Here is a 21,798-nt window from a genome sequence, read left to right as displayed (position 1 = left end):
GGAGGAGAGGGTGGGTGATGGGTATTGAGGAGGGCACCTTTTGGGATGAGCACTGGGTGTTGTATGGAAACCAATTTGACAATAAATTTCATATATAAATAAAAAAATAAATAAAAATAAAATAAAATAAAATAAAATCAAGGTATGCACCCACATATCATGGCGTTATTCCCCAGGCTCTCTATATAACTGTAGGTTCTATTTCCCCTAGATTTCCACCACAGTATCACACCTTTGCTAATCATTTTGACATGTAACCTCAACCTTGAATTCTAGCAACAATACTATGTGTTCAAAACCTGTAGTGCATACAGATTTTCATGGATCCATGTCATATATTTACCACAAACATCTCTGCTACTAGGTGGTATTTCTTTGCTTCTTTTGAAATTCAGCATTTTAGCTGTGAGTCACCAAATAAAGTGCCACAACAGTAGCCTCTAAAGAACTTTAGATATCAACATCCCCAGACTTGTACCTGAAATCTAATCAACCAGGCTGAGAGAGAAAGGCCTGGATGCATGCATTATACACACGGTCTCCAACAAAAGCCTTGGATTTAAGAAATGTTTGAAAAACAGATACGATGTTTTCAAGGCTGAGTTTCAGTGCTGTGGGCACAAAGCACTAAGAGAATTCATAGAAGGAAAACAAGCAGTCAGAGACCATTTCATGAACACAGAATTCAAAGTGCAGCAATACACACACACACACACACACACACACACACACACACACACACACAATTATATGAATGGGAAGACAACACTAAGATCATATCCCTGTCCCTTAGTTTATGTCTTTCTTGCTGAATCAGCAACTCCCGACAACGTTTATGGCTCTTACTTTCCTGAAAGACATTTTTGTTCTGCTTTTGGAGAACCAGCCTCTCTTCGATCTTCCAACCTCACCACCTCTTTCTTAATTTCCATTGCTCTTTCTTTCTTCTTTTATATTTATTTTTAAGAGAGAGAGAAGAGAAACAGAGTGTAAGCAGGGGAGGGGCAGAGGAGAGCGAGATACAGAATCCAAAGCAGGCTCCAGGCTCCCACCTGTCAGCACAGAGCCGGAAGTGGGACTCAAACCTACAAACCATGAGATCATGACCTGAGCTGAAGTCAGATGCTTAACTAAGCCACCCAGGTGCCCCCCATTCTTAACCTTCTATAGTACTCATTTTTCTAAACTGTTAGAAGACACTAAACTTAAGGGGAAAAAAGAGGAAGGTGGAAGAAATTTTCTTCTAGAGAAAGTGATTTTAGTGCCTTACTAAAAAGTCTGAATTCATTCAGGAGTTTCTGTGAACTTAGGAGTCTCTGTTGAAAATAAAAGCTTAACTCACAAATTAAAGGGAAAGTTTAAGGACAGGAGAACAGAACAAGAAATGGAAAACAGAATCTTTGGACAACTTCCGAGTGGGGAAAGAGAAGTGTCTCATTAGTTCATTCAGGTTGCTAGAACAAAAACCGACAGAAATGTATTTCATATTTTTGGAGGCTGGGAAGTCCCAGATCAGGGTACCAGCAGATTGGGTGTCTGGTGAGACCTGCTTCCTCGTAGGCAGTACCTTCTAGTTACAACCTAATATGGCAGAAATGGCAGGACCATCATGACCTAATCACCTCTCAAAGGCCACATCTCATAACACCATCACCTTGGGGATTAGGATTTCAACACCTGAATCTCGAGAGGACACAAACATTTAGTCTAGAACAAGAAGCTAAGAAGCCATGAAAACACAGAGATCAGATTACAGTGCGGACACAGCATCCAAAGCGAGGCTGAATGCTGGGAAGGGAAATCACTAGTTTGTAATGGGGCAGTTACATGAACCAATTGGAAGACTATTTTGAATTCAAAGAGCTATGTCTGGAGTAACACTTAAAAGGTGGAATTTCATAGCAAGGGAGTGTGGAAGAAGTAGTTAGAGACACTGCAACAATAGACAAAAAAGACTCGAGAACTGTAGGAAGAAGAGAACTAAGCAAACAATGACAAAAATCAAGATGGGAATGCCCGGATGGCTCAGTCGGTACATCATGTGACTCTTGATCTCAGGGTCATAATTTTGAGCCCCACATTGGATGTAGAGATTACTTAAAAATAAAATCTTAGGGGTGCCTGGGTGGCTCAGTCGGTTAAGTGTCCCATTTCAGCTCAGGTCATGATCTCACAGTTCACAAGTTCAAGCCCCATGTCAGGCTCTGTGCTGACAGCTCAGAGCCCGGAGCCTGCTTCTCCCTCTCTCTCTGCCCCTCCCCTGCTTGTACTCTGTCTCTGTCTCTCTCTCTCTCAAAAATAAATAAAACATTAAAAATAATAATAATAGGGGCGCCTGGGTGGCGCAGTCGGTTAAGCGGCCGACTTCAGCCAGGTCACGATCTCGCGGTCCGTGAGTTCGAGCCCCGCGTCGGGCTCTGGGCTGATGGCTCAGAGCCTGGAGCCTGTTTCCGATTCTGTGTCTCCCTCTCTCTCTGCCCCTCGCCCGTTCATGCTCTGTCTCTCTCTGTCCCAAAAATAAATAAACGTTGGAAAAAAAAATAATAATAAAATCTTTAAAAAAAATTAAGATGTACATAAAATAAACAGGGGTCGGCTCTCGGAAGAAGAAAAGGGGCATATTTTCCTATCGGCTCCTACAAAGAAGCTCTCATCAGGGAAGGATATGAGGGGCAGCTGTTTAGACATCCTCAGACACTCTCACAGCCCTGGCCCCTTCCCTGGCTCGTGAGAATGTGACCTCCTTGGCCATTCACCTTGCTGTTGTCACTTGCTCACCTGGACCGGTTCCACTGCGGACTTCCTCTTCTATCGCCCACGGTTCTTCCCCTCGTTCCAGCTTGGCGAGCACGTCTGGTTTGCTGGCTTGATGCCCTGCCCGTGGGAGAGACAGGACACTTGGAGATGGGCTGGGGTGTGTCGGGATGGGAGGACGCTACACGTGAGGGGCTGACAGTTTTCGCATCTGCACGGCAGGGGTTCTTCTCTCACAGGAGCGGACACGTTATACACTCTTGTCTGAAGCCAGAGAAGGACCTGAGAATCTACCACTGGAAAGCACTGCAGATACTCTGAAGTGTTAAGCAGCTGACAGAGGAAAGGCCACTGATGGGGACTCTTTGAATGACAGGGGGGCTGTCCTCACCCACTGACACCAGGTTCCTGTAGTTCTCCAACATCACGTCCCGGCAGGTTCTTCTGGGTGGGGGCCAGGAGCTGCCACTCCTCCCACATGAAGTCCATGGTCACATCCTCGTGTCAGCAACTCCTGTAATAACATGGTCCTGTTTAATAGAAGTGTTTCCCTTTTATTTGTTATTTTTTTAAGATTTTATTTTTTCTTGGGGTGCCTGGGTGGCTCAGTTGGGTAAGCGTAGGACTTCAGCTCAGGTCACGATCTCATAGTTCGTGGGTTCGAGCCCCATGTCAGGCTCTAGGCTGACAGCTCGGAACCCGGAGCCTGCTTCCGACTCTGTGTGTGTGTCTCTCTCTCTGCCCCTCCAGACGCAGGGCTCGAACCCACGAACTGTGAGATTATGACCTGAGCCAAAGTCAGACGCTTAACCAACTGATCCACTCAGGAGCCCCACAAGCAGTTTTTTAAAAACCACTTTGTAGGGGCACCTGGGTGGCTCAGTCGGTTAAGCATCCGACTTTGGCTCAGGTCATGATCTCACGGTTTGTGAGTCCGAGCCCCACATCAGGCTCTGTGCTAACAGCTCAGAGCCTGGAGGCCACTTTGGATTCTATGTCTCCCTCTCTCTGCCCCTTCCCCGCTCACACTCTCTCTCTCTCTCAAAAATAAATAATCATTAAAAACTATTTTAGGGGCGCCTGGGTGGCGCAGTTGGATAAGCGTCCGACTTCAGCCAGGTCACGATCTCGCGGTCCGTGAGTTCGAGCCCCGCGTCAGGCTCTGGGCTGATGGCTCAGAGCCTGGAGCCTGTTTCCGATTCTGTGTCTCCCTCTCTCTCTGCCCCTCCCCCGTTCATGCTCTGTCTCTCTCTGTCCCAAAAATAAATAAACGTTGAAAAAAATAAATTAAAAAAAAAACTATTTTAAATCAGTCTGTAGAAGGAAAATACTATTGGGATATTCTGCATTTATACTTTCAATAGTCCGTTTATCTGACAAATCAGAAATTTCTGTAATAAGTAGATATGACATTCTCTTGCCAACCAAGAATCACATACATGGGAGCACTTACTTGCCAAACATTATACACTTGCCAAACATTGAACTTGATATTAAGATTAATAAAACAAGATTAATCAATATTAATAAAACAAGATGAATGAAACACATTATTGCACTCATCCAGGGCCTGGCCAGACTTGGGGGATCTGAATTAACCGTGTGGAGACAAGAGATCCAGAATTACAAGATACGTCATGTTTAATAAGTGTGTTTAAAATGTTCTAAGGAATTTTTTTTTTCAACGTTTATTTATTTTTGCGACAGAGACAGACAGAGCATGAACGGGGGAGGGACAGAGAGAGAGACACGGAATCGGAAACGGGCTCCAGGCTCCAAGCCGTCCGCCCAGAGCCCGACGCGGGGCTCGAGCTCATGGAGCGCGAGATCATGACCTGGCTGAAGTCGGACGCTTAACCGACTGCGCCACCCAGGCGCCCCTTTTTTAAATGTTTTTTTTCAGCGTTTTTTTTTTTTAATTTTTTATTTTTGGGGCAGAGAGAGACAGAGCATGAACGGGGGAGGGGCAGAGAGAGAGGGAGACACAGAATTGGAAACAGGCTCCAGGCTCTGAGCCATCAGCCCAGAGCCCGACGCGGGGCTCGAAGTCACGGACCGCGAGATCGTGACCTGGCTGAAGTCGGACGCCTAACCGACAGCGCCACCCAGGCGCCCCTAAAATGTTCTAAGGAATTTTTAAAAAGTGTTGCAAGGTAGGGCACCTGGGTGGCACAGTCAGTTAAGCGTCTGACTCTTGGTTTCAGCTCAGGTCGTGATCTCCTGGTTCGTGGGTTCGAGCCTCCACATCGACCTCTGCACCAACAGTGTGGGGCCTGCTTGGGATTCTCTCTCTGCACCCCCTCTCAGAATAAATAAATAAATAGACATCTTTTTAAAATGTCGCCAGGAGCATTTTAAAATGTCTAAGGAACAGGAACTATAAAGAGACAGGTAGGCAGAATTGAGGAACAGTATATCTGAAAAAAAGAAACACCCCCACAGGTTGAAAGCATATTAGAGGCACTGAAGGGATAATTAGTGAACTAGAAATTACCCAAAATGCAGCAGAGCGACTGCAGCTGGGCGGAATATTCCGAAAGACCATGATAATTTGCTAGCGGGACTCAGAACTCACTGAAAGCTGTTAGAGCTTATGATAGTTAAAGGATACAGGTTAACATGAGCCAAGAAAAGTGGCGCAAAGGGCAGAGCACAGCAAAGTCCCAGACATGGAGCTTCCAGATGACCTCCCACAATGGAGCCACGGGCAGTGTTACTTCCTCAGCATGCACCTGCGACAGAAGGCAGGGGAAACTGCCAACACAAAACTCCCGAGCTTGATGTCTGCTCCGTGTGGGAGCTCAATCAGCTGGGCAGGACACACGCACGTCCGCCTTCAGTCTCCAGCCTCTCCAGGGGTGCACGGACACACAGCCACCCCCCAAGTCACGCTGTGGCTTTTCCTTGGCTGTTTTGATCTCTATTCTTTCTATCATAAATGTAACCTTGAGTATAAAAGGCTTTCTGAGTTCTGAGTCTTCTTAGCAAATTAGCATACCTGAGGGTGGTCTTGGGGACCCGCAAGGTAAAAGGGAACTCACTTGTTTGCTGAATATACATACAATATATGCATAAATATTAACTATTAAATATACATATATATTGGGCGCCTTGGTGGCTCAGTCGGTTAAGCGTCTGACTTCAGCTCAGGTCATGACCTCGGGAGTCCATTCTCGTTGGGGTCTGTGCTCAGAGCCTGGAGCCTGCTTCGGATCTGTGTCTCCTGCTCTCTCTGCCCTTCCCCCTCTCACGGCTCTGTCCTCCCCCCCAAATAAATGAACATTAAATTTTTTTTTTTAATAAAAATGAATTAAAAAAAGAAAAAGAAACCTGGACCAGATACCACATGAGGACACAGGGAGAAGGTGGTATGTACAAGTCGAGGAAAGACCTTCGGAAGGAACCAACTGTGGGGACCTTGATCTCAGACTTTAGCCTCCAGAATTGTGAGAAATGTCTGTTGCATAAGCCAGCCAGTCTGTGCTCTGTTATGACAGCCCGAGAAGACTAATACACCCACCCTACTGAGCCAGACAAGGCAGTGACCCATGTAGACCCAAGCCCTTAGACCTTAGGATCCTCACTCGTCACCCTGTGCCACAGCTGAGAACATGGCACCTGGATGGAGGGGAAAATGATGAGGCTTCAAAGGTAGAAAAGCAGTTCCCTAAAATACATGAAGATGGAAATGGAGCGTTCCAGAGTCTAAGCAGCCAACAATGCCATTATCATCTGGCAGTCAGCACGCTTAGTAATTGTTACGATTTTTATGAAGGTGAGGGGTGGAGCCTAGAGGATGTAAACAGACATGGCCTTCTCAAAGAGGACCATCTGGAATTACTTATCCTACTAAAATGTTTTATTTACCTGGGACGCCAGCCTCGGAAAGGTGAGTCAGCACCTGGGCCTCAGGGTTCAAGGCAGGCCTGGGCAGCCCCTTCAGGGACCCCGACTGAAGATTCAAGGACAAAGACACGGGCCACGAGAGGCGGTGCAGATTCGCGACACGAGTGGAGATGACCTGAAGCCTGAGTCGAACAAGAGTCCATTTCTGATTCTTTGAAGAGCATCTGTCCCAAATCCATCCTTCCAGAGGCCATTATTTTGCATGTTTTGTTCACCAGTGTGTACCCCATGTCTACAACAGTGCCTGGCACAGTGCAGGCGCTCAAAAAAACATGTTGCAGTAAATTCCTCACAAACCCAGTGTTTGGAATTCAATGATGAGACAGCCACTTGACGGCAAATTTCCACTTTTTTCCCTTGTAATCAGCGCTCCGCTTTTAAGCTGGACAGATCTTTCCTGAAGCAAGGGAAAGAACCCGGAGTACAGGAGAGAGGACAAGGCCCCGTTCCCAGGACAGTGAGCGTGATGAAGCTGCGTGTCCCAGTTCATCACATCACAAAGGAGCTGGGATCCCTGAGATAAAAGCTCTAACAGGGGGCAGACTGTGGAGCGAGGGTCAGGGCGCTTCACAGCATCGAAAGAATCTCACCTCCACCCATCTAACGCACTGTCCTCCTTTTTGGAGGTGACGTCACTTTCTATCAATTGGGCTTGCTCTGGGGATCCTATTCCTTCTCTGATCTGCCCTTTCTCTATTGCCAGGGGCCTCTATTCAGGATTCTTTTTTTTTTTTTTTTTTTTAATAATTTTCTGATCTTTGAAATTTCTTTCCCGTAGCTCCTTTCCTTAAGTGAACAAAAATCCGCTTGATTAGTCCAGTGGGTCATTCATTTAGGCCACGCATTTACTTTCAGTCGCCTTTCAAAGCCATGGGATTTGTTTCCAGTCTGCTATGGGCTGGGGAATATGCGAAAATCTATAAACTATCTGGGTAGGGATTTATAATCCAGGTAGAAGGATAGTATCTTTTAACAAAGTATCCACATCCCATGTTACACATGTAAAACCAACTGAATCTTTTCCCCATCCCTGTCCAAATAATAACATGCCCCTCGAGCAAGAAATTACCATGATACTTTGTACCTTTTACCTTATGTCCCTTTCAACTAATGTAGGTGTTATCTATCCTCTGATTACATGTGCTGGAAGGTCAAAGTGCCATATGCATGTAATTCAGTTTAAAAAGGAAAAAAAAAAACACTTCAAAGGCAGCAAGGATTCTTATTTAGTTCACTACTGTCAGCATCTGTAGATCATGTAAGGAAATAGCTAATGAAAGGTTTTCTGAGCGGTGTGTGTACCGGCTGGGAACTGTCTTCTAGGCAAAGAACTTGACGGATAGGTTATTCAGGAGTTCCGAGTAGTTGTTCCTTTGGGGGATATTTACAAAGTCAAACACATCCAAATATGCCATGGTACAACACTGAATTAAATGTATTCAGCTTCCTTTTGAAGGACTTCAGTGGTCTAAAATTAACTGAATAAATTTAGAACCAAAAGAATACAGGAGCTAACCAAATACTGATCCTGGGTGGGAATGAAAGATTCATGCGCCCCCCAGAAAAGGGGGGGTGCACGGTTATAGTTCTAACCACTGATGTGCACCATCTACCACCTCCTTTGAATTAAGGAGTCACCATCACATCAGTCAGTTAGGAGTCTGATTCAAGGTATATTGTCCTGAAATGCGCACTGTGTGGAATGAGGCTAGACTTCTGGCAGAAATCTCTGAAATATTCACTTTCACAAGGCGTATTCGCTGGATGTGTTTGCTGCTATTTTGCTGAAGACGTTCCACAGTTGGTGTGCTCAGAGTCCTTTTTTTCTGTAGGATTTCCCCAGCCTGAGGATGCTCCAGTGACAGTCCTGCCACAGTCACTGCCTTCAAAGCTCTTCCAACAGTTTCTCTCCTGTGGGAACCGTCTGGCACCTAGTGAGGTCCTCTCTTTGGGGAAGGACTTTCCCACAGTCATTATATTTCTACCAGCTATGAGCTCACTGCTGATATGGGACCCGTGAGACACCCGGCAGGCTCTATCTTTCCACAAAGGCTTTCTGGATCTTTATTCTATTTGTCTTTTTATACTATTCCCAGGCTTTACACCATGCGTCTCAGTATACGCCGGTCAGCCACACACTGACCTGGCAGGTTTTATTCAAGGGCTTTCCACCTAGATTGTATCACACTTTATGCCTGTGTGCTTTTTGGGACATAAACTATGACGCAACTGGTCGGTGAAGGCAGCACCACATTCACTGCATTCAACAGGTTTCCCTGTGCAAACTCGGTTATCTGCTGGTGGTGCACACCTAGCACCTGGCTGTCCCACCGTGGCTGTGTTCCTATTTGCTAGGAGCCCACAGAGGCGTAACGAAGTCTGAGCTGCTACAGAAGGCACTGGCCTGGACACCTTATTAACAGGGTCTTTCTCCTGCGTGCTATCACTTGAACGTGACGGGCTGTGGCTCTCTGAGAAAGGATTCCCCACCGTGACTGGACGTACACCTTTCTCTCTTGCGTGCAACATTCCCTTATGGTAAACGAGGCAAGACAGGTGGGAGAAAGCCTTCCCACAGTCAGTGCACCTGTAGGGCCTCTCTCCTGTATGAGTCCTCCGGTGTCTGTTAAGGCACGACTTATCTCTAAAGGCCTTCCCGCAGTCACCGCAGGTATAGGGTTTCTCTCCTGTGTGAATCCTCCTGTGGTTAATGAGACCGGACTTGTGGGAACAGGATTTTCCACACTCACTACACACAAAGGGCGTCTTTCCAGTGTGAAATCGCTGATGGGATATGAGGCAGGTCTTCTGGCTAAAGCCTTTCCCACATTCGGTGCATACATAGGGTTTCTCTCCAGTGTGAATGCGTTGATGTTTAAGGAGATTGCCCTTCTGAATGAAGCCTTTTCCACAGTCACTGCATACGTAAGGTTTCTCCCCAGTGTGCGTCCGCTGGTGTACGATGAGATTGCCCTTCTGAATGAAGCCTTTCCCACAATCACCGCATATATACGGTTTCTCTCCTGTATGAGTCTTCTGATGGGCGTTGAGCTGCGACTTCCAGCGGAACGTTTTGTCACATTGGGTGCATTCGTAAGGTTTTTCTCCTGTGTGAGTTCTCTGGTGTTCAATGAGCCTGGACTTTCTGGAAAATGCCTTGTCACACAGACTGCATCCATGGGGCTTCTCTCCTGTGTGAACTCTCTGATGGTTAATGAGCCGAGACTTCTTGAAGAAGCCTTTTCCGCACTCACTGCATACATAGGGTTTCTCTCCTGTGTGAGTTTTCTGATGCACAAGGAGCCGTGATTTCTTGGGGAATGATCTGTCACATTCAGTGCATGCGTACCGCCTCTCTCCTATGTGAGTTTTCTGGTGTTCGGTGAGCCTGGACTTTCTGGAAAAGGCTTTGCCGCATATGCTGCATCCATGAGGCTTCTCTCCTGTGTGCACTCTCTGATGATCCGTGAGCCGAGACTTCTTGAAGAAGCCTTTTCCACACTCACCGCATACGTGGGGTTTCTCTGTCTTTTGAGTTCTCTGATGCTTGATGAATTGGGAATTTGTATTTGCAGAACTTCCACATTCAGGAAATTTAATTTCAACACAATACTGGTCATGCTTTGTATGGGAAAAGGATTTCATATCCCCATTAACCTCAGTCAGGTTCTTTACTTCATAGCTTTTGTTCCGGTTAACTGAACTTAAGTTTGACTTCAGTGTTTTCCCATGTAAGTCAAAGATGTCATGACTTTGCCTTACAGGAAAATTACTTTTACTCCGATGAACAATGTTTCCAAATGCATTATGTTCATGGCATTGTTTCATTCTCTTTGGACATCTTTGATTTTGCAAGTGCCCCTGTAGATGGCCACCATCTTTCTTGATCTCTAGGAAAGAAGAGAAGAATGAATCTTTCCATGAGCTTGATACATCAGCTTGATATATACTAAAACTATTTCTCAAGTGGATCTGTGTAGGTTGATTCCTTATTGACAACACTATGACCTCATTTTAAAGAAACTCCAGGAAATATGTTTGTTATCATTTGAACAAAGGTTAAGCACAATAATATAAGCAAAGAAGAAAGGTAAGAATAGTCAGTGCATAAATAAGGTTAGATCACTCAAAATGAATAAACATAGATTTGGCTCCTTTCTAACTGTGACCTTACAAAGCATGCTAAGAAAGTACAATAAAACCAAGTTCCCAGAGGAGATAGAAGGATATCTGTTTTAAAATGTTGTGGGACACATTCATACATCCATAAATCCTTAGGAAACTATGACCATGTACCAGGCATTGTGCTGGTGATGAGGACACAGAAACACATTTCCTGTTTCCACTGAGCATACGTTCTAGTTAGGAAAAACAAAATTAAGCAAGCAGTGACAGAGAAAGCAGGTACAAACTGTGAAAAGTGGGTTCAGGGAGCAATGGAAAGTGAGGTGGACAGAGTCAGAACATAATGTGGAGAGAGAAAAGACAAGGCTCGCTCACAACTTCAACTTGGGGGGAATTAATACATGTGAGGAATCAGGTCTTATTCTGAAGTATTTGACCTGGGCCAATTGACAGGTGGGTAGTGACTTTTAATGAGATGGGAAATATTATTGGGGTTTGGAATGGGGGGAAATTAAGCGAGCATATCAGCCTTCAGAGGCGTTTTGGATAGCTGATACAGACACAAAGAGCTTGACTGGATATGTAAATCCTAAGAAAGGTCTCAACTAGAAATAACAATGTAGAAATCACCAGTGTATAAATGTCACATAAAGACAGGAAACTGGTTGGGTTCACACTTGGATAAATGAGTACGTTGAAAGATGAAAGTATGGGACCATGTTTATAATTACTGGAACATTAGGAGTTTGGATTTTTACATGTTTATTTATTTATTTTTGAGAGAGAGAGTGCTGGGGGCGGCGGGGAGGCAGAGAGAGAGGGAGACAGACAAACCCAAGCAGGCTCTGTGCCGTCATCACAGAGCCCCATGCGGGACTCGAACTCACAAACCGTGAGAGCGTGACCTGAGGTGAAATCAAGAATTGGATGCTCAACTGACTGAGCCACCCAGGCGCGCCAGGAGTTTGGGTTTTAAATAGCCCATGGACTGGGGCGCCTGGATGGTTCAGTCAGTTAAGGGTCCACCTCTTGATTTCAGCTCTGGTCACGATCTCATGGTTTGTGAGATCGAGCTCCACATCGGGCTCTGTGCTGACAGTGCAGAGCCTGCTTGGGATTCTCTCTCTACCTCTCTTTCTGCCCCTCCCCAGCTCTCTCTCTCTCAAAACAAATAAATGAACATTAGAAAAAAAAAGCCCATGGAGGAAGACAAATACCATATGATTTCACTCATATGTGAACTTTAAGAAACAAAAACAGGGGCGCCTGGGTGGCTCAGTCTGTTAAGTGTCCGACTCTTGCTTTCAGCTCAGGTCATAATCTCATGGTTCATGAGGTTGAGTCCCGGGTCAGGATCCACACTGACTGTGGAGCCTGCTTAAGACTCTCTCCCTCTCTCTCTGCTCCTCCCCTGCTCGCAGTGCATGCTCTCTCAAAAAAAGAAACAAAAATACACAAAGGGAAAAAAGAAAAAAGAGAGAGAGAGACAAACCAAAAAAACAGACTCTCAACTATAGAAAACAAACTGACGGTTACCAGAGGGGAGGAGGGTGGGGGTAGGTGAAATAGGTGAAGGGGATTAAGATTACGTTTATCTATCATGATCAGCACTGAGTAGTGCGTCCAATTGTCGAATCACTATATCGGACACCTGAAGTGAATATAACACCATATGTTAACTATAGCGGAATTAAAACTAAAAATTTAGGGGCGCCAGGGTGGCGCAGTCGGTTAAGCGTCCGACTTCGGCCAGGTCACGATCTCGCGGTCCGTGAGTTCGAGCCCCGCGTCGGGCTCTGGGCTGATGGCTCGGAGCCTGGAGCCTGTTTCCGATTCTGTGTCTCCCTCTCTCTGCCCCTCCCCCGTTCATGCTCTGTCTCTCTCTGTCCCAAAAATAAATAAACGTTGAAAAAAAAAAATTAAAAAAAAAAAAAAACTAAAAATTTAATTAAAAACAAAAATACCAAAGGGGGGAAAAAAACCCAGGGAGAAGCAACAAACATTGTCTATATTAATAAGGGAAATAAACATGCCCATAGTCAGGAAATTACAAGGGTTGTAGACACTCTGTGCCAGGAACCAGGGCGAAAGACCAAATACATGTTTCTTACATCACAATACCACACGAGGGGCTGTCACCTTCTTCTGTCACATTTACATTTTGTACTTGCACACAAGGAATATTCCAACTGTTCCCATGTCAGTGTAATGAGCCCCCAAATCGACACCTTGCCCCCAATAGCATCTTTTTCTAAAATTCTTTTTTTTTTAAGTTTACTTTTTTATTTTGAGAGAGAGAGAGAGAATGAGCGGGGGTGAAGAGGGCAGAAAGAGACGGAGAGAGAGAGAATCCCAAGCAGGCCCCGCGCTGTCAGCACAGAGCCCGACACGGGGCTCAAACTCACGAACCGTGAGATCATGACCTGAGCCGAAATCGAGAGTCGGACGCTTAATGGACTGGGCCAGCCAGGTGCCCCTCTTTCAAAATTCTACATATACATCTTGGTTTCCATCGACCCTTCTCCCACTCTGCGTCACTGTGAGCTGTTTCCCCTCGGTTTCTAAAGTGCTCCTAGCTTTACCGTTCACTAACAATTAACTTCACCCAGCCCAGGACTGTAGCACGAGACGCCTCATTCAAAGCTGAACCTCCATGTTTTACATGCCAATTTGTCCCGTTTTCTTTTTTTTAATGTTTATTATTTATTTTTGAGAGAGAGAGGAAGAGTGCACTCATGCATGCGAGCAGGGGAGGGGGAGAGAGAGAAGGGGGACAGAGGATCCAAAGTGGGCTCTGTATTGACAGCAGAGAGCCCAATGCGGGGCTCCGACTCACGAACCTGCAAGATCATGACCTGAGCCAAAGTCAGACACTCAACCAACTGAGCGGCCCAGAAGCCCCCGTTCTCTATTTTCTACTAAAATCCTACTTCTAGAATATATTGCTTTACTTCTCACTAAATTCAATTTCTTCCAGCACATATGAAGACTGTGGCTCGACCAATTAGGCTCAAGAGGGCCTGTTTTACAGCATCATATATAGACCAGCCCAGGCCATCACCCCGAAGCTAACAAAAACACACTCTCAAAAGAAAGGGTCTGGGAAACCCTGCGTTTAACAAATGGCCACCTTTCTGATTCCTAGCTGTCCAAGGCTCCTTTATTATTATTTTTTTTTATATATCTATTTATTTTTGAGAGAGAGAGACACACACACACAGAGCATGAGTAGAGAGGGGCAGAGAGAAAGGGAGACAGAATCAGAAGCAGGCCCCAGGCTCTGAGCAATCAGCACAGAGCCCAACGATGGGCTTGAACTCACGGACGGCGAGATCATGACCTCAGAGGAAGTTGGACGTTTAACCGACTGAGCAACCCAGGCACCTCTGTCCAAGGCTCTTCTTAATCTGTCCACATACGACACGAGATATACTCAATCCATATTTCCATCTCTAGTCCTAAACTCTCCCTGGACTCCTCTGCCATATCCAAACACAGCATGCTAGCCTGGACATGCGTGAGCACAGTCTGATGTACAATATGCAAAACAGAACTCACGACTCCTCAACCCACACCTCCTCTTCCGCACGTCGTCTTCATCTCAGAAATGGAAACTCTACTCCTTCCGGACTCGCACCCGAAAGACTTCCTGTCATCCTGCTTCTGTGTCTTCTCTCGCAGCCTCTACATACTTCAGTAGGAAATTATTTCTGCCCTCTTTATAAACACGTTCAGAAGAACACCGACCCTCACCCTCTCTGCCCAGGTGTCCTGGACCATAGCAACAGGTTCCCAGCTGGACTTCGGCCCTCAGCCTGTCTGCTACCATCTCCTTTCTACAAAGTAGCCAAAGCCATCATTTTAAATAGAAATGATTTTGTATTCATTCTCTACTGAAAACTCCCTAATGCTTTCTTATCTCGTTATTTAAAAATATCAAGTCCTTGGGGCGCCTGGGTGGCTCAGTTGTTTAAGTGACTGACTCTTGATTTCAGTTCAGGTCATGATCTCACTGTTCGTGAGTTCAAGCCCTGCGTTGGGCTCTGCGCTTACAGCACAGAGCCTGCTTGGGATTCTGTCTCTCCCTCTCTCTCTGCCCCTTCCCGGCCTGTCTTCTCTCTCTCTCTCTCTCTCTCTCTCTCTCTCTCTCTCTCAAAAATAAAAAAAATATTTTAAAAACATCAAGTCCTTGAAATGTGCTTCCAAGGTCATACACGAGATGTCTAATCTAACTCCAGCCGCTACCCCATTGCCCTTATCTCCATGTGATCACCAGCCACTATCCCTCTGGCTCCCTTCCCTGTACTCACACCAGCTTCCCTGAGGTTCCTCAAACATGTTTCTGCCTCAGGCCTTTGAACTTGCAATGATGTCCTCTGGCAGCTCAGTTCACCAGAGACCCTCACACTCCTCACACAGCTGCTCAAAGGCATCTTACCAAAGAGTTACTCCCATCCCTGAAGACCTAAGCTTAGAGGCCCCAGCTAAACTCCCAGCTCCTCCAGCAGCTCTGGGGCCTCGCACACAATTCCACTGCTGTCCCACCGATCTTCCCGGACTTTTCCCCACAAGACGTTACACTTATTTGCTTGTTTTGATCAACTTTGTTTCCCCTCGTACAAAGTCATCTCTGAAAATAATTTGTTATTACTGTTGTTGCTCACGGCTGTCGGTGCCCACGTGTACAAGGCTACCAAAAAACCATTTAAGGTAATCAGAAAATATTTCAAACAATGAACCAAGGAAAGATCCTCATGTATGGAACACATTAAAAAGACTCCTTCATCCTATACACCAACAATGAAGCAACAGAAAGAGAAATCAAGGAATTGATCCCATTTACAGTTGCACCAAAAACCGTAAAATACCTAGGAATAAACCTAACCAAAGAGGTGAAAAATCTACACACTGAAAACTAGAAAGCTTATGAAAGAAATTGAAGAAGACACAAAAACATGGAAAAAGATTCCATGCTCCTGGATAGGCAGAAAAAATACTGTTAAAATGTCGATACTACCCAAAGCAATCTACATATTCAATGCAATCCTTATCAAAGTAACACCAGCATTCTTCACAGAGCTAGAACAAATAATCCTAAAATTTGTACGGAACCAGAAAAGACCCCGAATAGCCAAAGCAATCTTGAAAAAGAAAACCAAAGCAGGAGGCATCACAATCCCAGACTTCAAGTTATACTACAAAGCTGTAATCATCAAGACAGTATGGTACTGGCACAAGAACAGACACTCAGATCAATGGAACAGAATTGAGAACCCAGAAATGGACCCACAAACGTATGGCCAACTAATCTTTGACAAAGCCGGAAAGAATATCCAATGGAATAAAGACAGTCTCTTCAGCAAGTGGTGCTGGGAAAACTGGACAGCGACATGCAGAAGAATGAACCTGGACCACTTTCTTACACCATACACAAAAAGAAACTCAAAATGGTTGAAAGACCTCAATGTAAGACAGGAAGCCATCAAAATCCTCGAGCAGAAAGCAGGCAAAAACCTCTTTGATCTTGGCCGCAGCAACTTCTTACTCAACACGTCTCTGGAGGCAAGGGAAACAAAAGCAAAAATGAACTACTGGGACCTCATCAAAATAATAAGCTTCTGCACAGTGAAGGAAACAATCAGCAAAACTAAAAGGCAACTGACAGAACAGGAGAAGATATTTGCAAACGACGTATCAGATAAAGAGTTAGTATCCAAAATCTAAAGAACTTCTCAAACTCCACACCCAAAAAACAAATAATCCAGTGAACAAAAGGGCAAAAGACATGAATAGACACTTCTCCAAGGAAGACATCCAGATGGCCAAACGACACATGAAAAAAAATGCTCCTCATCACTCATCATCAGGGAAATACAAATCAAAACTGCAATGAGATACCACCTCACACCTGTCAGAATGGCTCACATGAACAACTCAGGCAACAGCAGATGTTGGCGAGGATGCAGAGAAAGAGGATCTCTTTTGCATTGTTGGTGGGAATGCAAGCTGGTGCAGCCATTCTGGAAAACAGTCTGGAGGCTCCTCAAAAAACTAAAAATAGAACTACCCTACGACCCAGCAATTGCATTACCAGGCATTTATCCACGGGATACAGGCGTGCTGTTTCGAAGGGACACATGCACCCCCATGTTTATAGCAGCTCTATCAACAGCCAAAGTATGGAAAGAGCCCAAATGTCCATCGATGGATGAATGGATAAAGAAGATGTGGTATATAGATACACAATGGAGTATTACTTGGCAATCAAAAAGAATGAAATCTTGCCATTTGCAACTACGTGGATGGAACTGGAGGGTATTATGCTAAGTGAAATTAGTCAGAGAAAGACAAAAATCATATGATTTCACTCATATGAGGACTTTAAGAGACAAAACGGATGAACATAAGAGAAGGGAAAGAAAATAATATAAAAACAGGGAGGGGAACAAAACAGAAGAGACTCATAAATATGGAGAACAAACTGAGGGTTACTGGAGGGGTTGTGGGAGGGGGGATGGGCTAAATGGGGAAGGGGCATTAAGGAATCTACTCCTGAAATCACTGTTGCACTATATGCTAACTAATTTGGATGTAAATTTTAAAAAAGAAAAAATAAAATCTAAAAAAAGAAAAAAAGAAAAAAAAAGACTCCTTCCAATACAGTTGACCTTGACTTTAGGAAAAGGGAAGCAAATTCTATATAAGCAAGAGACAGCATATTATGGAGACTGTTGATCGAAGAGAAATTTCTGTCCTATATAAGACTGGTAATGTGATTAGTTGGGATTTAATGTTGGTGATTATCAGAAGGAAAAGGAAAGATTCAAGGGAATGAATCCAGCAGTCTCATTTAGGAAGACTAAAAGAAAGATCAGAATGAATAATTATACAAGGAAATAAAAGCAATGATGTAGTCTGGGCGGAGAACAAAGAATGAGAAATTTTAAGAAATCAAAAGGCTTTAATAAGGGATCTAAGGAGGTAGGGAAGTGTTGACGAAAAAGACACACTTCACCGCCCCAGGTTCCCACAGAAAACACCCCAAACCCTTACAATTTCCTAAGTGATAAGAGCACTCAGCATCTTCTGTTCTAATGTTTGGTTTCTGACCTCGGTTCCTGACACAGGGCTCATAAACCCCTTGGAATTTCCTGGGTGATAAGAGTATCTTTTGTTCTAATAAGGTGACTCTGGGTGGGCTGCTGGATGGGGGCTGGTCAGCAGAAAGACCAGGCCTGATTAGAAGCTTGGAACTTTCAGCCCCACCCTCCATCCTCCAGAAAGAAGAGACTGGAGAGAGAGTTCATGATTGATCGTGTGTGTAATGAAGCCTCCAGAAAATCCCTGTACTCTGGGGTTCAGGGAGCTTCCGGGTTGCTGAACGCATGGAGGTGTGGGGAGACAGAGGCCTGGAGAGGGATGAAAACTCTGTGCCCCTTTCCACATACCTCTCCCTACACACCTCTTCCACCTGGATGTTCATCTGTATGCTTTATCATATCCTTTTATAACAAACTAGTAAACAATAAGTATTTCCCCAAATTCTCTGAATTATTCTAGCAAATAATCAAATTCAAGGGAGAGGAGGTCATGGGAACCTCGAATTTGTAGCCAAGTCAGACAGAAGCTGTGAGTAACCTGATTGATATCTAAAGCAGGGGGCAGTCTCATGGGATCTGCCGTTAACCTATGGGATCTAACACTACCCTCCAGGTAGATAATGTCAGAACTGAGTTCAATCGTAAGACACCCAGCCAGTGTCACAAAGAACTGCTTGCTGTGGGGAGAAACCCCAACACATAGCATCAGAAGTTCTGTACATGTGGCCATGGTGTCAAAGGAGAGATATGAGAGGTTTTCTACACAGTCCGGATGCAAGACGGGAAGATCAGAAGTTACGTCCCTCCCAAATTCACATGTTGAAATCCTAACTCCCAATCAAAACCGGAAGTGAATGTTAGGAAGGCAAAATGACGTTATCCAAAGGGACAGGAAGGGGTACTAGTCAGAAGACGGGGCTCCAATTGAACACTTCTCTTTGGAGAGAGGTGTGGAAGGTGGACTTTCGGAGCAAGGGAAGCAGAAGGAACAGGTGATGATACAGCACCGGGCAAAGAAGGCTGATGAGATTTGAAGATTCGAAAAAGAAACCCAGAGAGAAAAATAACGGAGACCTGTATGAAACAACCACGAATTGAACCCGAGCAGAGACACGTCCTCTAAGCACCTAAAAGAGAAAGGACCCTTCTACGGGAGATTCTCGGAGCTCTGTGACACACGTCCTCAGACACCCTTGCAGCCGTGACACTCTGAGTGACTAAATGCGACCTCCTCACCATCTTCCCCACTGGCTCTCACCTGGACAGATCCAATGGCGGGTTTCACCTTCTGTCATCCACCGTCCCCCTCGTTCCAGTCTGGAGAGTGCAGCCGGCATGCTGGCCACATACCCTGTTCGTGGGAAACGACAGAAAAGGCAGGCTCTGTGAACTGGGCCGTGGTCTGCCAACACAGAACAACATTCTACGTCAGGGGCCATGCGATTGCAATTTCCAGGCAGGCAAAGATAAAGGGCTTGTCTCGGGAAAGGCACATGACACCCTCGAATCTGGGGCCAGAGGGGACGGACTGAGAACCTACATGTCAGAGCAGCACAGACACGCCAGAGCTCTCCGAAGCTGACAGAGGAAAGGCCACTGACTGGGAACCCCCTAAAAGAGAGACACAGGGGAGCCGTCCTCACCCACTGACACCAGGTTCCTGAAGTTCTCCAGCATCACGTCCCGGTACAGGTCCTTCTGGGCGGGGGCCAGGAGCCGCCACTCCTCCTGGGTGAAGTCCACAGCCACATCCTCCAGTGTCAGCGATTCCTGTAACAACACAGTCCTGTTTAACATGACTGTTCCTCGAGTTCCTGAAATGGAAGGAATATAAGGGGAGTTGTTCTCATTTTCGCCACATAGGCCACATATGTACACTTGGGTCTTTGGATATATTTTTTTAATTTATTATTTTTTTGTTTTATTTTTAATTTTATTAAAAAATTTTTCAATATTTATTTTTCTTTCTTTTTTTTTTTAACGTTTATTTATTTTTGAGACAGAGAGAGACAGAGCATGAACGGGGGAGGGTCAGAGAGAGGGAGACACAGAATCGGAAACAGGCTCCCGGCTCTGAGCTGTCAGCACAGAGCCCGACACGGGGCTCGAATTCACGGACCGCGAGATCATGACCTGAGCTGAAGTCGGCCGCTTAACCGACTAAGCCACCCAGGCGCCCCAATGTTTGTTTATTTTTGAGAGAGAGAAAGATAGTGTGAGCAGGGGAGGGGGCAGAGAGAGAGGGACACACAGAATCTGAAACAGGCTTCAGGCTCTGAGCTGTCAGCGCAGAGCCCAACGGGGGGCTTGAACTCGTGAACTGCGAGATCATGACCTGAGCTGAAGTCAGACACTTAACTGACTGAACCATCCAGGTGCCCCAGGTCTTTGGATATTTAAAAAAAAAAAAAATTTTTTTTAACATTTATTCATTTTTGAGAGACAGAGAGAGACAGAGTGTGAGCAGGGGAGGGGCAGAGAGAGAGAGGGAGACACAGAATCCGAAGCAGGCTCCAGGCTCTGACCTGTCAGCACAGAGCCCGACACGGGGCTCAAACTCATGAACCACGAGATCATGACCTAAGCCAAAGTCAGACACTTAACTGACTGAGCCACTAAGTCACCCCAGATATTTTTTAAACTATGTTGCTATGGAAGCAAAATACATCCATGTTTAAAGTACGTATAACAAAATACTCAGTAAGCGTGCAGTGAAGCATCATTCAACAAATCAGAAGTTTCTGTAATAAGTAGTCATTAAATTCTGCTAAACTAAAAACATTTGCAATATATGTATTTGAAGCACTGGCTGTATATATACATGAAGAAGAATCATACTTTTGCTATATAACTCTGTAATCATTGGAGTTTTTTACCTTTAAAATATATCCAGGCTGTTCTATGGGGTTAATATTTAAAAGGTAATAGAAGGAGGGGCGCCTGGGTGGCGCAGTCGGTTAAGCGTCCGACTTCAGCCAGGTCACGATCTCACGGTCCGTGAGTTCGAGCCCCGCGTCGGGCTCTGGGCTGATGGCTCAGAGCCTGGAGCCTGTTTCCGATTCTGTGTCTCCCTCTCTCTCTGCCCCTTCCCCGTTCATGCTGTCTCTCTCTGTCCCAAAAATAAATAAACGTTGAAAAAAAAAAATTTAAAAAGGTAATAGAAGGAGATGGCACCTGGATGGCTCAGTCGCCTCACTCTCGATTTAGGCTCAGGTCATGATCTCACAGTTCGTGGGTTTGAGCCTTGAGTCACAGGGCCTCCTGGGATTCTCTCTCTCCCTCTGCCCCTCCCTCACTCACACACACACTCCCTCTCTCAAAATAAATAAACTTTAAAAATATACTGTATCCCAATGGGGTGTCTGGGTAGCTTAGTCAGTCAAGCATCTGACTTTGGTTCAGGTGTTGATCTCACAGTTCATGATTCAAGCCTCACGTCAGGGTGCTGACAGCTCAGAGCCTGCACCCTGGTTCAGATTCTGTGTTTTCCTCTCCCCCGCTTTCTCTCTCTTTCTCAAAAATAAACTTTAAAAAAATCCTTAAGGGGCGCCTGGGTGGCGCAGTCGGTTAAGCGTCCGACTTCAGCCAGGTCACGATCTCGCGGTCCGTGAGTTCGAGCCCCGCGTCAGGCTCTGGGCTGATGGCTCAGAGCCTGGAGCCTGTTTCCAATTCTGTGTCTCCCTCTCTCTCTGCCCCTCCCCCGTTCATGCTCTGTCTCTCTCTGTCCCAAAAATAAATAAACGTTGAAAAAAAAATTAAAAAAAAAAATCCTTAAAAATATACTGTATCTCAAAAAACAAATAAAATAGGGGCGCCCAGGGGCACCTGGGTGGCTCAGTCAGTTAAGGGTCCAACTTCAGCTCAGGGCACGATCTCACAGTTCATGGGTTCAAGACCCGCGTCGGACTCTATG

At 45.4% G+C, this 21,798-nt stretch overlaps 1 protein-coding gene across 11 annotated transcripts in view; it reads right to left on the bottom strand.

Annotated features, from left to right (window-relative positions):
- ZNF613 (zinc finger protein 613) overlaps positions 1 to 21,798 on the bottom strand; it is a 47,074-nt gene that overhangs the window by 7,278 nt on the left and 17,998 nt on the right. For 6 of the 11 annotated variants that reach the window (XM_040458020.1, XM_040458023.1, XM_040458019.1 and 3 more), the window contains 3 exons: positions 19,529 to 19,655; positions 19,144 to 19,287; positions 7,404 to 10,550 (listed from right to left, as the gene is read on the bottom strand). In XM_040458020.1, coding sequence (XP_040313954.1) covers positions 8,833 to 10,550; positions 19,144 to 19,287; positions 19,529 to 19,655 — 1,989 coding nt within the window. In that variant the 3' untranslated portion in view covers positions 7,404 to 8,832. Of the gene's footprint in view, positions 1 to 2,778; positions 2,875 to 7,403; positions 10,551 to 19,143; positions 19,288 to 19,528; positions 19,656 to 21,798 lie in introns of those variants that run through there. The other 5 variants (XM_040458028.1, XM_040458030.1, XM_040458029.1 and 2 more) reach the window with 3 other exon arrangements.

The sequence above is a fragment of the Herpailurus yagouaroundi genome, unplaced genomic scaffold (genome assembly GCF_014898765.1).
Source record: "Herpailurus yagouaroundi ecotype Mexico unplaced genomic scaffold, PumYag 220, whole genome shotgun sequence".
In the NCBI taxonomy this organism is placed as follows: domain Eukaryota; kingdom Metazoa; phylum Chordata; class Mammalia; order Carnivora; family Felidae; genus Herpailurus; species Herpailurus yagouaroundi.
This window is presented reverse-complemented; position numbering and strand designations above follow the sequence as displayed.